Raw genomic sequence first — 16,496 nt, 5'->3', positions numbered from 1 at the left:
CACTCAGTCAACCAAATTCTTAACAATTGATTAACTGCAACAGTCAAGCCTGATCCGGTTTGTGTTCAGCATACACAGGTACTTAAATGGTAAACAAATGGAAGGATTTCAAACATTTTATTGGATGGTGCGTATCAACTTTGATCATTTTGATATTCTACACAACTTTGACAATAGGAATGGCAACGAAAATCTGTACCCTACCAAACTTTCTACTGTATGCCCTTTTCTTGTGAATCAAAGAGATGATGCAATGAAGACACACTAAATTGTCATCAGTGTTCCATTTATTAATAAAACCGTCTTCACAAACACCCGTGTAAGAGAGATTATTATAGAGCCATTTAGCTCCAGCGTAACACAAACAGGCACACCAGGTGAACACAAATACTACCGTCACTTTTGTCACTTTTGCGCATCGGTTAACTCAAGGCAGACTCCTCTTCGCAACTGTTGAATAATCTTTGTCACTTATATAGATATCATAACCCCATTTCATGTAAACACCGTGTGCATGCTACGGAAGCCAGAGTCAACTTGTGGAAGCAAGCAGACGTAAACAAATTCTTTTAAGATACAAAAATGCTCATTCTGTGCTAAACGCTCTTTCAGCATCTAGTGTAAAAAAATGCGACTGGATAAAGTTGGCACATTATCACACAAAGAGACATTTTTCAAGACAAAAAGCAAATTGTACCACCTTAACCAAATGTAAATTTGGTTTAATGACCACAAAAATCCAATTGTGTATATATAAGTGTTTTCCTATATCTAGCTAGCTAGAGCTTCTACTGTGAACAACAGAAATTCAAAATGTGAACAGTGTCATAAAAGTCCAGGTAGTTTGCTTTATGCTAAACTACTGTAAATGCCTTAGATGACTGGACTTTTTGATGAGCCTTTACAGGTTGGTCCCTTTGTCAGATCCATGCCAACAGTGTCCCTATGTACTCTTGAATCTCTACAGTATGTGACACAACTACAACTACAAAAAGTCTGAAGTGTCTTCCGAGTTAAACATTTAAGGCATGTATGTGATTTTTTTTTTTAATCCCAACTATAACTAGAAGAATCATTCCCCCCCCCCAGCTCATGCAGTCTTTTGATTTTAAAAGTCTCGTGTCATTTTGAAAGGTTCAAGGCACAAAAAAAAGATATATATTTTTTTTTTGTACTGACGCTTCAAAAAGTCCACCAGTCATTTTGTAAAGCGTGACTATAAATAACCAAGGAAGGTATGTGAAACTATAATCCACCGTGTAATGACTGTCAAGTAACAGTGAGTCATCTTTTAAGAAGTTAAATCAGATGAAAAACTTCTGGAATCTGCGTTTGTCGAATATTCCAGTGGCCACAAATCGAATCCCATAAGGAAACGGTCTCTCAAGATGTTGACGCTCAAGTATTTCCGTCTTTCTGGTCTTCCTGCATGCCACTTTTCTCTCTGTTAACCAGGTACTTATCTTGGGCCCATGTGTGGGGCCCCTCAACATTGGCTTTACGTATGATAAACCTTGCCCGTCCACGTGAAAAGCCACCTCCGCCGCGTCCTCGGTTGTCCATCCACTTGCTGGCTTCTACCTCACCATCTCTGTCATCGTGCTAGGTCAGCAGACGGAAACACATAATTGTTAAATTGTCAAGGGAATTGAGGTCAATATGGGACGAAATATGGCCTACCAAGTAGTATGTTCTGCTCTTTGGGGTGCCTTCCTGATCCCAGTCTTTGTTTTTGGGTGCTACTACCATGTCTGGATTGCAATCTCCCCGGTAGTTGCCCCTCTTCCAGGACCTTCCGCGAAATGGTACTTGCTACAATAGAAATGTTGTCGCTTCAAGCTCCAAGTTGTGGTGTTTTCACTAGGACTGGGCAATGAATGGATTGGATTGATAACTGTGTCCCCCTGCTAAATTTACGGTTCAGCGTTCGTTCGCGTCCACTGCTATATCGTTTTCACCAAATCAGGGTAGGAGAAGTTGGTGTTGGGTGTTAAACTTGTCAATATCCAGTCTTGGCATTGCAGAGTTCCCTTACACACTTGTGTGTTGAGGGATGGGGATAGAAAATGTTATTTTTTTCTAGAACCTGTCACTGGTATTCCAATTCCAGGTAAGTTTGTTTGCTTGCCAAACCATTCCACTTGTCTAGTCAAACAACGCTTTGACCGGGGGCTGGGCTGCTGCAGAGCCCGCTTATAGAGAAAGTCAACCCGAACATATTTTTTTCAAGAATATGTTCCGAGCAGGCCCACTAGTTGTAACACGTCATTCCGATTAATTTTGATTAATTTTGTGTTTGTGGAATGTAAATTAAGTAGCAAAATACACTCCTTTTTAGCCATCTCTTCTGTCGTCTGTCGACCGAAAATTACATCACAACCACTCACAGCGACCAATCACGGCTCACCTGTTTTCTGAATCTGAGCCGTGATTGGTCATTGCGAGCGGTTGTGATGTCTCTTTCAGTCGACAGAAGACAAAATGGCCGACCCCAGAGATGGCTAAAAACGAGTGGATTAACACTTATTCCACAAACGCAATATTTATCAGAATGCCCTGTTTCAACTAATGGGTTTGCATAGCCATTGTTTAAAAAAAATGTTTGCGTTTGACTTCCTCTTTCAAGCACCTCATTCTTGGTCGTGATTGGGCCTATGTCATGACAAGAATGACAGAAGAGCGCAGATGGGGGGGGGGGGGGGGGGGTCCAAGTATTGACAACTGGCTATCTTGGTAGAGACTGCTCTGACGCTCAACTCTTTCAGTTTTACCTGGGGCTGTGTGTGGGTTGCCCTGACTCTTCGTAGAGGTGGCAGTTTCTATAATAGGGGTTTCAATAATCATGTGGAAGGTATTTTGCAAAAGCATGTTCTTTCATACAAAACCAGTCCCAAAAGGACAAACAAACAAAAAGCGAAACATGCTTTTTCGATATGTGAAGGGTAGTGTATGTTACATATTGCCCAGCTCTAGTTATCACAGTAGACAGCAAACAAATGGAACTTACAAGTTCTCTCCACTGCGTTTCTTTCTCCGCAGGCGTCTCAGCCGTAGCCCTGTTAAAGCCGCCATTCTCGCGTTCGGGCTTGGGCACATCGTTCACATGAGGCTTGAAGGACGACGATGAGGAGGACGACCTGGAGCGAGAGAACTTGCTCTCACTGATCCTCCAGGGGGAAATGGTACGTGCACATTCCAACAGTATTCCACAATTTTGCTGGAACATCTCAAAGGACGGGGCTGTGGCACGTACTTTGATTTCTTGGAAAACTTTTCCTCCGGTTTCTCTCGTCCCGTGTCTGGGGACTCTCCAACCCGGTCCTGATGGTGATCTCTTTCGCAGCTTGAGTACTTCTTACGCCGTTCTATATCCAAGCGTAAGTCCATTGGGTCACCCTTTGTTTTTTCCCAGACGTCCTGAGCAATGCAAAACAGAATACAGGGTCGTGGACAGACTTTGGATTAGCATGCAGATGCTGTCAAGTCTGCCAAGGTGGTTCGTAAGATAAACTGAACCGACTATGGGAACAAGAGCTGGGTAACGGTACAAGTGTGAATGCAGCTAGACTGTCCGGTAAAATCAGTCATCAGTTTAGCCTGTTTGTGGTAGTGCAGTCTGAGCCCACGTTTGTTTACATTGGTGGTCTTGATTCAAAGCTTGGCAAGGTCAGGATTCTTTTAAAACACAATGATTCCTTCAGGTGCTCATGGAAAGAAATGAGGCTAATTAAAGCACCAGCATGGACATGGAATACTCACAGATCTCCTTACATGTTGGGGCCGCCATTAAATATATGCTTTATGTAGGACAGTCATGTGTTTTCAAATTCAAATGAGTCACTCGAGATTCGTAATCGTGCTGAAATCAATTGCTGCGCACAAGATGGGGAAACACGTCTTGACTATGAAGTTGTAAACAATCCTTGGTATGAACTCATCATTTAAGTTTGAAACTTTATCAATTTAATTACATTGTAAGGTTTACTTCAACATGAAATTGTAAACAGAGTTGCAATTTCTTGCTCTTTTTGGATATTTACATTGTTTTGATACTTACAAAGATAATTAGTCCCTTGAACAGCTTGGGCACGGCGGCATCCACGTTTTGACTTTTATTCTTATTCATTAGCCTCAGGTTAGGCTCGTGCCAACATAATAACCGACTCACAACAGAAAGTCAAAATGCCACATTGACATTCGTTCATGAGAGGGCGAGCACTCTAAAGGCATCTGGCTTGCTCACTGGTGTGCCGTTTTGTTTGTCCCCGTTTATACGTCATAGTGCAAAATATTCAGTCACCTTGTTAGTGCCATCCTCTGAGCTTTTCATTGCCTCAAAAACCTGTGAGTGTTTCTTAAAAGCACTTGGCGAAAGGTCAATTCTCCTGCAAGGGATGACACAAGGGTACCATTAAGACAGCGCGGAGTGCGGTTCCTTTGCCACACTGAGCTATGAAGACAACATCCGACAGGACAATCGAGAATGAAGAACTGACCTCCACCCAGAAAGAAAAGAAACCACACTGCAGGTAGGACAGTGGAGAGAAATACCTGAAGGCTGCATTTAAATTAGGAGGTGAAGCCACAGCACACTGAGGGGTGAGAGTTGTTCACGCACAAGGGCGACTCTACCTGTGAATCTCGGGGCTTTTTCTCGGCTTCGTGCTCTCCCTCTCTGCAGCTTGTCTTTGGTACATGGTGAACCGCTCGTTAAGAGTCATTCGGGAAGACGCAAAGTGCTGAGCTGTGGAAAGAGTGATGGCGTTAGTCTTTCTCCTTTTCCATTCCGCATGTAATTGCATGCATACGTTACGGAACACTACCAGAGGTGGGCATTCCGTCAGATGGACGGACCGCTCCGTAAGTCCGTCACTGACGGACGCCCGTTTTGCTGACCGTTGACAAATGGCGGCACATCTTTTAAAAATGACGGACTGACGAATGACGGAAGTGTTCTTTCATCCGGCAGAGTAATCATCACTAACCGCGCCGTCAGTCCGTAGACATGGGGCTAGACGTGCTTAACATCTGACACTCACTTGTCCCGCCTCGTTGCGTTGCTGAGAGCAATTGTTGATGTCTTGCAAATATTTTAGCTGTCACATTGTGTCGTACCATTTTGCTGTGTGCAAAAAGCACACCCAGAGTTCTTTGTCAAAGCAAAGGTGGATAATTGTGCAGTCCTCTGTTGTGACTCTCTCTCTGGATCTCTGTGTAAAAGAGGCTGCGGTGGATGGTAGTTTGAAATTGGACTACGGTCAAAAGATTGAGTTTTGAAGTTTGGAAATGTCATGTCATGTCATCTTCCAAACCGCTTATCCTATATAGGGTCGCGGGGAGTTGCTGGAGCCTATCCCAGCCGTCAATGGGCGAAGGCAGACTACACCCCGAACTGGTCGCCAGCCAGTCGCAGGGCACAGTTTGGAAATGTGTGGGTTCATTTCAACTATTAAGTAAAGTATGTACAGTATGTTGGTAACTTTCACACACAACAGCCACACAGCAAAAGATGGCTTTGGCAGGCACGTTGCTTTTCACCTCCAGATTGTGTTCTTGCACCCACTCCTTGAACATTAGGAGATCAATCAACAGGATGTATTCAACTTCCATCCTCCCGGTACCCATCTGGGCTCACCTCTGATGTGGTGCAGGATGGCCACAATGTGCTGAGCAAACAGCTCGCAGGGAGTCCTCTGCATCGGAGCAGTCTGAACGTGTTGAAAGATGGTGCGGAACTCCTGGCTCCTCTTTGAGGATTGCACCAGGTCCTGAGACAATTGTCGCTCCCGAGCTAAAATCTCTGAAGCGCTGAAGGCGATAAAAAATACTGTATGACTCGAATCCATGTTGCAGCATAACGTTCGTAGCAAAGTGTCCAAACAAGAAAACCATAGCTTACCCTGTCAAGCTGTCTCCGAGGAAGTCCATTCTGACATTAATCTTGGGCTCAGCTTTTCTCAAGGACAACAGTAGTGAGTCCTCCTCTGTCATCATAAACATCTCCCCGTCAGAGTTCCGCCTCAGCGCTGCTATAGGAGATGGTGTGGAGGGAGATTTTGATATTTTCCCGGCTTTGCAACCCAGCTCTTCAAAGGTTCCCAACATTTGCCGTCGAACAATGGCAGCTGTTTTGCGAGCAATTTGCGTCTCCTCTCCTAGGGCGTTGGGCTCACCGTCAGCTCCTTGTGAGCAGGTCACGCTTTGCCATCTGTCAAAGTACTCGTCAAAGGGCTCTCGGGACAAATGAACAAGCTTTGGGTTCGAGTTGGCAATGTCCCCATTGTGCCTGTCTTTGTTGAGTGACTTTGAGTGAGGCTTGAGGAGCATCTCTTCCTCCGACTCATCAGATGGAGGAGGAGAATCCTTTAGTAAATGATTTAAAGTCACTTTGCCATTCAGGTCTTCTGTGTAGCGCTTTGACGGTGGCTCAACGACACCTGCAGGTGCAGGACCCTTTATATTGACTTGATCATCCTCGACAGTATTTACCTCTGTGCTCCGGTTTTCCCAAGTGGGATTAGTCCTTATATTGTGCTCCTTCAGAAACCTAAATAAAGGTAACAGAAGAGATAGAGAGAGAGAGGGAGAGAGGGAGAGAGGGAGGGAGAGCGAAAGCTAACACAACTTTACAAACAACAACTCAAGGGGCATGCAAAGAAGCGATGAAGGTTATCAGTAGGGTACGAATAACGTCTGTCTTACTTTCTGAAAGCAATGGAGATGGCCGTTTTATCTCCATCTGGGAATTCCCCGCTCTTGAATATGTCAAGACTGCAAAGCATTCCATTTAGCGCTTCCTGTGACAACATTTTTGTCAAGGGTGCATTACACACCGTCTGCCAAGAGGGGGCACCATTGTTGGTGTCATTCTGGTGCTGGGGTGAGGTACCAGCCTGGTTTGAGTTTTGGCTCTTCTGAAAATTGAAAGCAGGATTTTCTGGACTGATTTTCTTTGGACTGCTGTTGCATTCCATCTGGACTTTCCAGCCCCCCTCAGTTGACCGACCACTTTGAACTTCTTGGGCATCTCCCGCCTCTAATTGCTCCGCATCTGCCCCTTCTTTCTGGGCCTCCTTGGAGGCCAAGAGCTCCTCTTGTACATTGTTGGAACTCTGACTAGCCACCAAAGGGGCTTTGGGAGAAGAGCCGTGCGAGGAAGCGTTAGAATGCTGAGATTGCCTGGACAATGGCGAAAGGGATCGGTCAGAGTGGCGGGAGTGTCCGGGAGCGGGGGGGCTTCCGGAGAATTTCTGCAGGTAGGGCCGCCCTCGGGACTGGTTATGGTGCTGTTGCTTTTGCTGTTTCTGGGGGTTCTGCTTGTAATTTTTCCAGTTGTTCCGAAAATTGTTGTTGTTGTTGTTGTTGTTGTTATTGTAGCCTCTCCCGCCGCCACCGCCACCACCACGACCACGCTGGTATCGTCCGCGTGAGAAGTAGCCCCGTCCTCTGCCGCGGAAGTTGTACGGCCTCCGGAAGCCGCGGTGGTAGCCTCGGAACTCACGGCTGTTCTGGTATTTCTTGTCGCGGTTATAAAGTGGCGATTGAGATCTTGACCGGGACCGTGATCGAGACCGTGACCTAGAGCTTGAAGAACAAGAAAATCACATTTTAAGTCTGATTTTGGACTCTACACCTGGTCTGGTATGCAGAAGAGTCATATGTGCTTTTAATGGGATTTGGGCAGTTGTGGAATGCAATAAAGCGCATTTTTCCAGGTATCTATACTTGAAGTATTCATTTTTAGAATGACTCTTTATTTTTACTTGCTACATTGAAAAACTTGTGTGTGAACTTTCTACTCCTTACTTAGTCAAAGTGGGCTCATTATTTTTTTCAACATCTGTGGATGATGACATGACTTAAAGATATAAATAAAGGGTTAGGGTTGATTGATTGTGAACTTGCAGACTTATAAAGTGGGAAAAACGGGGACCGCAGCAAGATAGAGGAACTTGAACCAGGTAGCATTAACGACATTGACTTGCGTCAGAGAAGCAAGACATTCCCCATTCGTGGCCTTATTCAAGGCGAATTGTTCGATTGATTAAAAAAACGCGAGAGTGATTTCGTTCTCTTGTGCCAGCCTTAAAACAATGAGCTTCCGGCGTTAGAAAAAAATCTCAGTCGAATCTGAAAAAACAAATACATGTATGGTGTATGTTTTCTGTTGTATTATTTTTGGGCTGTTAAAAACTATGGGAACATGTTTTGATGCATGTTCAGTGATTCTTTCTTCTCACTACAAACACTACGCAAATAACTGAAAGGGAAATCAAAAGGGATATTTTATACGACTGATTGTAAAAAAATACATGCAAACTTTTCATTTTTTGTCAAATTAATCAAATAAAAACGTCAGTTTTTGTTTTTTTTTACTCGAGCACATTTCATAGTCTGGACTTTTCTGTTTACTCTCATGAAAGTGAGGAGGTATCAGGACTTTTTCTTTTCCTAGAATCCAGTGTTTCCTTTTTGTTATTTGTCTTTTTTCATGCAAGTGTCTGCATTTCTAGAAAAGTACAGAATGGTATTACCCTTGCAACCTCTGCATTTGGGTTACGTTTTATTCCTGGACAGTTTATGAAGTGCAGTTTGTGCCAATGGAGCTGTGCTGATTAAGTACCATGACCCAACAAAGGCTTTTGTTTCAAGAAGGGCTTCTGCCAGCTGCCAGATTCCAAAAGAGCCATGAAATCTCAAAATGATCTCACTATCTCCTCAACCTCTTGCTATTAGAGCTATAATTTCTTTGATTTGCGATCGTCCCATAGTACTGTACGTCACCCCAGATACTATGTCGATTGTCAGAAATTAGTTGCGGAAGGTGTTGTCACTGCAGTCCTTATTAGTCCAAGACCTCCGGTAGCTGTCCATGCAGAAAAGATTGACTTTCAGAATACCGTGTAGTGCTACAATAGTCCACATGATGGCTCTGGTGTTGATCTTTTGTCCCCTACTCTCTCTTTAACATAAAATATGCAGTAGCCTGCAATTTATCGCCATGATCCTATAGTATGTGTGTGCTAAATACATTTTGGGACTCCCCACCGGTACACTTGATGTTCTGGATTTTTCCACATCTGGTGTAGACATTAACATCTTATATTTCAGACTTTTAGTGTGAACATCAAACTTTAAATGTTTTCATAGTTTTCTCCACCATCTTTTACAATGCATAGTATAGCACACCCATTTCCACCGTCAGTGGAAACGTTCTACGACTGAACTCTACAAACCACCAAAGTATGCCAAAACAAACTCACTCATCCAGAGGCAACAAAAAAGACATAAAAGATGTGAAAGAGACAAGAAAGATCGGCGAAATGCAAAAAAAAAAACAAACAAAAAAAAAACTCACCGCGTCCTTTTTTTCATTGGAATACCGAGCGATTCACAAGGCAGCGCACTGAGCTGCTCTGCACACTTAATGGCAGTGAGTTGCGCTTACACTCCAGTTGTTTCACGTGGGCCAAACAGAGGAGGAGGGCTCTACTCAAATCCTGTTTGACTCTATGTTTGCCAGTGCAATGAGGGCTAACCAATCAGTGGAGAGAGAGGTGATGGCATAACGGCAAGTTCGATTGGGAAAAGATATTTCAAATGTTATCAACCCAAGGCAAAAACACAACAAAACCATTTTTGAGAAGTTGTGCAAATTGGTGAAATCTACCTGTAACGATTTCTCCTGGAGCGGGATCGCGAGTGACTTCTTTGAGACTGCGAGGTGGACCGGGATCTGGAGCGCGATCGGGACCGGGATCTGGAGCGACTCCGAGACCGAGAGGCCGATCTCGTGGCTCTGGACATCCCCACTGGCAGGCCGGGCACCTCACACTTTCATAGAACAAAAAAAGTGTTCCATTCAGATCAGAAGGTTAAAAAAAAAAAAGGCAAACATGCACAAACCTATCAAGACCATGAGCAATAGAACATCTTGAATGGGTTCAGTGGTATTCTAGGGTGAATTTAAGGCAAGATCAGAGAATTATCAGAGAGAAAACCATCCTGGAAAAAAAAATTCAACTGAAAAGAAAAGAAACTGTTGAAAGAAAAAAAAAAAAGAATAAAGGAGCAGCTTCTAAAGAGGGCGGAAGGCAATGCATAGTAGTGTCAGGCATCAAATACATGCTGTTTTTATTTAGTCACTGCTCGTCGTTTGCAAGAGGGCGGAACTTCCCGTGGTCACCTGACTACCACTCTGCCACTCACCATTGTCTCCGCTGCAGAAAATTGCAGTGTAATTTACACCGAGTCTAAAAACTGAAGTCAGTCTTTGCGCAACCGATCATTGTAGTCTATAATTTCTTTGTCATACATAAATCTGAAGATATGAATTCCGAAGGCCCAAAACACTGACTTGGCTGGACATTGTGAAGTTAAGACCAGACGAGCCCAACATGAGAATATTTGTTTGTGTTTATTACACGTGACAATGGTGTACATTTGAGCAAAATCCAGATTAAACATGCTGCTGTCAAATGTGCTTTTACACCACATCTAACTAGTAGCTCAATATAAAGCAGTGGAATCTGCAATCATGGCCTGAGCTGTCCAAAAATAACAGAAAACTCAAACGACATGAAACTATAGATTTTTGGCAGAGGTCTGAGATCCACAAGGGATCAAATCACCGGGGTCAACTTCATGGATTTCGGATTGAACGAAAACTACAGACTGCATATGACTGGGATTTCAAATGTGGTGCACCCCATCGCATTGGTGGTCCCAGTGTATATCCTTGCTACTATTTTGGAAAGTATTGAAACCCATCCGTCTTCCCCCCTCCTTTTCGTCTTCTTTCATAAGCATTACTAGCACGCTGCTCTCCCTGTTCCTGGCACTTTGTTGTCATTGGCTTTCAGGGTGCAATTTCCTGAACGCTCCAGCCTCAACTGAGCATCTATTCAGCTTAGCCTGCATATTTCAAGAGCGTGCCATTCACATGTGCTCTTTTCACTAGTAAAATGGTGGACTGTTTTTCTTCTTGACATATCAGAGCTCCCTTGGAGATGTTCACTTGCACGATAGTAGTTGTCCTGGAACATCTGGACGAGGTAGAAAAGGAAGTGTAAAACAGACGGACTCCAATATGCTTCCTCTCTGAAATTGCCTGCCAACTGCAATTAGAATCGTTCCTTCCATACGCCACATTTAGCAGAGGTTGGCACTGTCGCCTCACAGCAAGAAAGTTACGGGTTGAGCAACTCCTGCCTTCTGGCATCATGTAGATTTTGTGATATTGGAGCCACGGTATCAGCTCTACCATCTGTCCACGGTGTACCCTTTTACAGTGCTTGTAAAAGTGATCCTTTTCCAGGTTTTTCTCCATGTTTCGTTTTTTTTTTTTTTTTTTTTTTCCATTTATAGACACGGAATGTAGGGAGAAAAGTCATACCGTGCACATACTCCCACACATATCTTACACCTTTGGAGGTAGTATGATAACAGAAGTGATGGCCTGTGTCCCATTCGCACCTTTTACACGGTATTTTCAATGTCTTTCTGGTAGTCAATATAAATGCTACCAACATGGAATAAAGGGGGGGCTTTGACTATTCCCCCTTCTGAAGTTATATGCCAGCCGTAACAGAGGCTGGAAGGGTGTCTGTGTACACTGGAGTAATGCAGTCCTGGAACAGGGGCGTGACGTTTCTTACTTCTGTGTTGTCCGATCCATCCAAGGTGTCCCATTTGCCCCTTTTACACTGACTGGAGGAACGGCATTTTACAGGTCTTTGCGGCGTTGTGTACAAACAGCACTGATATGTCGTGGGAGGACATCCCATGCCAGGGGTTGTCAAACCCACTTCAGAGGTAAAATCAGCGGCGGGACTGGGCATATCTGTATCTAGAAGAGGGGTGTGACGCTTCATACTTTGTTGTGTTATCTCTGATCCGTACAAAGGTGTACCATTTGATTTTTGGGGGGAGGTCCTCTGTGTAAATGGCACTAACACAGAAAGGACAAATGGCAGGTCTTCTGTTACGCCTCTCGTGTCAATTTAGCAAGCTATTGACTCCTCTCACCCGATGACGATTGGGATTGGGCCCTGGCCCTTCAGGTCCCTCAACCTCGAGATGACTTATTAATAGTCTTGCTTTAACAAAACATCATGGCCACTGAGTGGGACAGGGAATAATCATTCAACTCCGAAGGTCCACCTACGTCTTGCAACTTGCTTGTTGTGGCCGAATTTTGTTCATCCAATTGAGAGTAGCGAAGACTTAAGACGATGCATAACGTGGACCACATCTACTCAAAACATAACTTCTTCCTTGTCACGTCATTAAAAGCTGACTTCCAGAGTCGTGGCATCTGTTTCGATGGTCTCAATCGATAACCATGTGCAGCTGTTCCTCCGGCTTCACAACATACTGTCGGCAGCCTAATCACCGAGATTTTAGCCTCTTAAGGGAGCCTGTGGCCTTTTAATCAATCAACTCTGGGCTTGCTCACAAACGCGTACCGCTGCGACACTTGCGAGGACCTTTTAATGGAGTCACAACAACAGAAGTCATCATGTTAAACACCTCACATTTGACAACTTGATGACACTCAAAGTAGCATGAATAGTAAGCGATAAACACTGGGGGAGAAAATGTTCTCGGGTACCTTTTTAAAATGACGAAAACAGAAACTACATGTTTCGTGAACATGGTCGGAATCAGCGTATACGATGACACGTAGGTCCTGGTCTCTCGCTACAGTAGAACCTGGACTTATGAGTGCCCTAACGTTCAAGTTTTTAGAATAGTTAAATGTATACTGTCATTACGACTAGTACTAGACTAGGGCAGTTCCGCACAGATTTGTTACGTCATTGGAACAGAACTTCATTGTAAACCCAGGACGAAGACATTGCAGATCTAATTGGCCCTTATATAGAAATACACTATAACAGCTGTAGTTTAATTTACAGAGTGAACAATGGACCTGCAACTTGATACGCAGCTCTGGGTGCCCGAAAGCAAACAGTCCACTCAAGGACTAGATCATTTTGTTCGTAATGCCATGGGTGGGGGCAGCTGGAAACACATTGGCCATCTTAATGTTTTCCCTGAGCTGCCTTTAGCCTGCCACGTCGTCGGGACAATCCCCTGCAACTGTCCATTCGAGCCGTCTCTGGTTCATTGAAATACGACAAGGTTCCCACTCCCCTGTCAAGACACGCTGAGGCGGTTAGGATGGACAACAGGGCCTCCAAGAAGATAAGCCACGCTGCTTCCTGCTCGCCTTATTAAACAAAAACAACTGCTTCGCTTCACTCTGACCCTTTGTTGAATTGTGCTGAGAGCTCAGAGGTGGCCCTGTGTCGCAACATACTTCTTTTTTTTAACCGGATTTCAATGCCATCACTGTCGTAAACTCTTTGGACAAATCAAATATCAATGACAGTAAAAAAAAGTGCCTGTTTGCACGTCGCTATTCACAAATTTACCAGTTTGATTTTTTTTTTGTGTGTGCGTGTGGACCAGTAGTGGTGCCCAAGACGTCTGTTTATTTTACTTTCATAAGGGCCCTTCGAGAATGCTCCGCCCCCTCTGTGCTGATTCCTTGGTGTGGAGCCTATCCTCGGCTATTCTCCGAAAACCTCACCTGCGCTCTTTTTGTAACGCTCAAAGATGATGCCAAAGCTTGCCGAACAGGGTACGGCAACGTGACCCGTTGTGGGCCATAGTCTATCACTACCTTGTACGAACGCATTCAAGTCATAATTACAGTAAAATTCGTATGAGAAAAAAAAAGCACTTCTAGGAAATAAATCAATGAAACGAAAGAGACTAAGTATGGTGGTCGTTTAGCTTGCCTTCCTGTCCATATCATGTGCCTTGACCATCGTTGACCATGACTCGTCATTTCATTGTATTCCATTACATTCAAACCCTCCTCCAACTGCATAGTAGCCTTCTTATTGTGCGCCTAACGTTTGCGGTTGCGCCATTTAAAGTACGGCCGAGCGTCACGCAGGCACCCTTGCGTTGACTCACTTCCCGACGCATCTGTCGTCGCCGTGTTCGCACACGAGAAGGACGCCATCAGCTCAAGTCGCATCTCTCTATTTTGGTCTGCCGGCAACAGGCCGGCGATGAGTTATAGCTTTATACTTGCAAAATATGCACAGTTGCCATTTGCGTTTCCCTTTGGACCTTGTAGTCTGCATGGAGATAAGTTGGTGTTAACTCAAAGGGTTGTGGGATGGTGTCTTTCAAACTCATTTTCGGGGTACTTACAGGGCAACCAGCATGGTTAAAACCATGCCGTTTCTTTGTCAACTTGATCAAAATGATCTCCAGTCGTATGACTGAAACATGCTGTACAGTAAACGTCACAAATTCACCTAGTACACTTTTTTTCCCCCTGTGGAACCTTTCGTCAGCTATTTGCTGAAAATCACATTTTGGCACTTTCTATAATGATCTGAGATGCCACAAGAGGGCACCAATTCCCCGGCTTGTCGAAATAAAAGCAGTACTGTAAACGATGTCCAGGAAGTGCAGGATGCGAGAATTCACATCTTTTGATGTCAGGGAGGAACCAAGTGTAGCCCGGGTTCTTAGTGAAATGCATGGAGTCTTTGTCGTATGTACATGTACACTAATAGATTTATTTTTAAGGTCAATTTTGTATTATTATATTCAAGTGTAAAGCTTTGGACATGATTTCTGGTGTTTTTACAGTTTGAAATAATATAGGCAATAGTAAATGTTTAAATGTCAATAAATCACGGTTTGAGCTCATGGTAACTGAGTAGCGGGGGGTGACTGTACTATGTATGCCATTCCAGCAGTTGGTACCATTAATTTGACGTGAACCAATTCGGATGAAATAGACTTTTGAGTACCGAATAATGAAGTGTGGGCAGACACTCCAGAGACGCACCTATTAGTATACACACAGTTAAAAAGTCATACATGATACCGTATGTCCCCTTCTGAGGATTTGCAATTTCATAGTTTTAGCATTACTAGTCAGAGTCCACAGACAGACAGTGGACGTGCCTTCCGCTTTTGATGTGCTTTGACAGTTGGGGTCCGTGCGAAACAAATGCCACTGACACCACCTACGGGACTTTGCGTGATGACACTACACAATTGTACAGGGCGAGAAGCTTGATCATTAGCTTTAACTTTCTGCCAAGGTCAATTTCAATATTTTTTCCGGCCATTATGAGTTGTAATGTGGTGTCATGTAGTGTAGCGTTGCCTCTCCCAAACAATGAGCTGAATGTTACAGACTCGCATGGCTGTATGTTTTTTTCCCTTCAACTGCAACAGGACACCGGACCAAAATGAAAACACATTCATGTACCACAAGTCTGCCAGCATATGTAAATACAGACACTCCTTATCATTGTGTATTTGCATGTGTGTGGTCTCATGGACGACTGCTGTTTATCAACGCAGATCAAACTGAATAAGGCATCCCAACAGGAAATGACATGTGTGGACCCCAAAATAAACTTGCATTTGTCCTCACAATCTGAAGCATATATATATTTTAAATGTATCATGAATTTGAAAAGTGATACAATGACAGCAATTGAAAAACAAGACAAAAAATAATGATGTAAAAAAACAGATTTGCATAGAATAATCATTCATTGATTGATTTTTCCTTCCTAGCTTTCTGCGACCACCCAGAGCGGGTCCGCGGAGCACTTTTAAACTCGCCGCCCACCTTTTGCGAACCACTGCGTGGGATTATAGTGTACAAACTCACTTAGAGCTCGTCCTCAGTCCTCTTCACCACAAAGGGAAAATCATGCAGCCCACTTCATCAATCATTTTCCACTCTCCTCTAATTGCCTGCTCACACGTCACTGTGCACAATCTCTTAATTAAACGCAGCGTGCTGAATATGTCATGTTATACAGTCGTGATTATTGTTGAGAGGAGCACAAAGCAGTCACTTACCGGTCAGCTTTTTTTGTTCAGCGTTGACCTTGCCGCATATTCGGCAGCACTGAAAGCGTCAAAGTCGTCCCACTGTAGTGCTCCTTGCATGTGTGTGTGCGCGGCTGTGTCTTTGTGTGTGTGTGTGATCTGCTGGCGCGACTGGCTCACTTATGGCTGTGAGCGTGTGTCAGTGGGTGTGTTCGTCTGTGTGTGTGTGTGTGTGTATATGCATGTGTGTATGCAACCGAGAAAGGGGCGTAACCTCTGCTCTCCTTTTTAGTGTGTATGCATGCATGTGTGTTTATGTGAATTACTGTCAAAAAAGGTAGTGATTTAAAATACATACGGTATTCATATACTATTCATACATAAAATATGTACAAAATATACAGTACGCGTGGGTATGTATCTATGTATATGTGTATGTATATGTATATGTATATGCAGAGCTGGGCAGTCCATCCCTGGGCCGGATCGGTCGGACCCTCCGGCCCGGCCGGATGTCCATTTTTGGGGCGGGGGGGTGGTTTGGTGACATATTTTTAAAAAAGGCTGGACTAAACATGGCCGGAAGTGAATTTTAGTCCGGCCCACTAATC

General features: G+C 44.0%; 1 protein-coding gene across 2 annotated transcripts; it reads right to left on the bottom strand.

The window, feature by feature from the left end:
- Positions 1-269: 269 nt before the first annotated feature.
- Positions 270-16,054, bottom strand: thrap3a (thyroid hormone receptor associated protein 3a). 2 transcript variants are annotated; one of them, XM_086037623.1, is made up of 11 exons: positions 15,916-16,054; positions 9,671-9,834; positions 6,703-7,584; positions 5,900-6,547; positions 5,636-5,808; positions 4,633-4,744; positions 4,301-4,385; positions 3,254-3,417; positions 3,008-3,137; positions 1,681-1,812; positions 270-1,602 (listed from the first exon to the last, which is right to left on the bottom strand). In XM_086037623.1, exons 2-11 carry the CDS (start codon positions 9,805-9,807, stop codon positions 1,399-1,401), a joined length of 2,667 nt encoding a protein of 888 aa, XP_085893749.1. In that variant the 5' UTR covers positions 9,808-9,834; positions 15,916-16,054; the 3' UTR covers positions 270-1,398. The 2 variants fall into 2 exon arrangements, with proteins under 2 accessions (XP_085893749.1, XP_085893750.1); XM_086037624.1 differs by lacking the exons at positions 9,671-9,834; positions 15,916-16,054 and adding an exon at positions 9,359-9,416.
- Positions 16,055-16,496: the final 442 nt, after the last annotated feature.

The sequence above is a fragment of the Filicampus tigris genome, chromosome 8 (genome assembly GCF_054856515.1).
Source record: "Filicampus tigris isolate MCC_2025a chromosome 8, RoL_Ftig_1.0, whole genome shotgun sequence".
NCBI lineage: Eukaryota > Metazoa > Chordata > Actinopteri > Syngnathiformes > Syngnathidae > Filicampus > Filicampus tigris.
The sequence above is the reverse complement of the archived record's forward strand: the minus strand, read 5'-3'. Positions and strand labels throughout refer to the sequence as shown.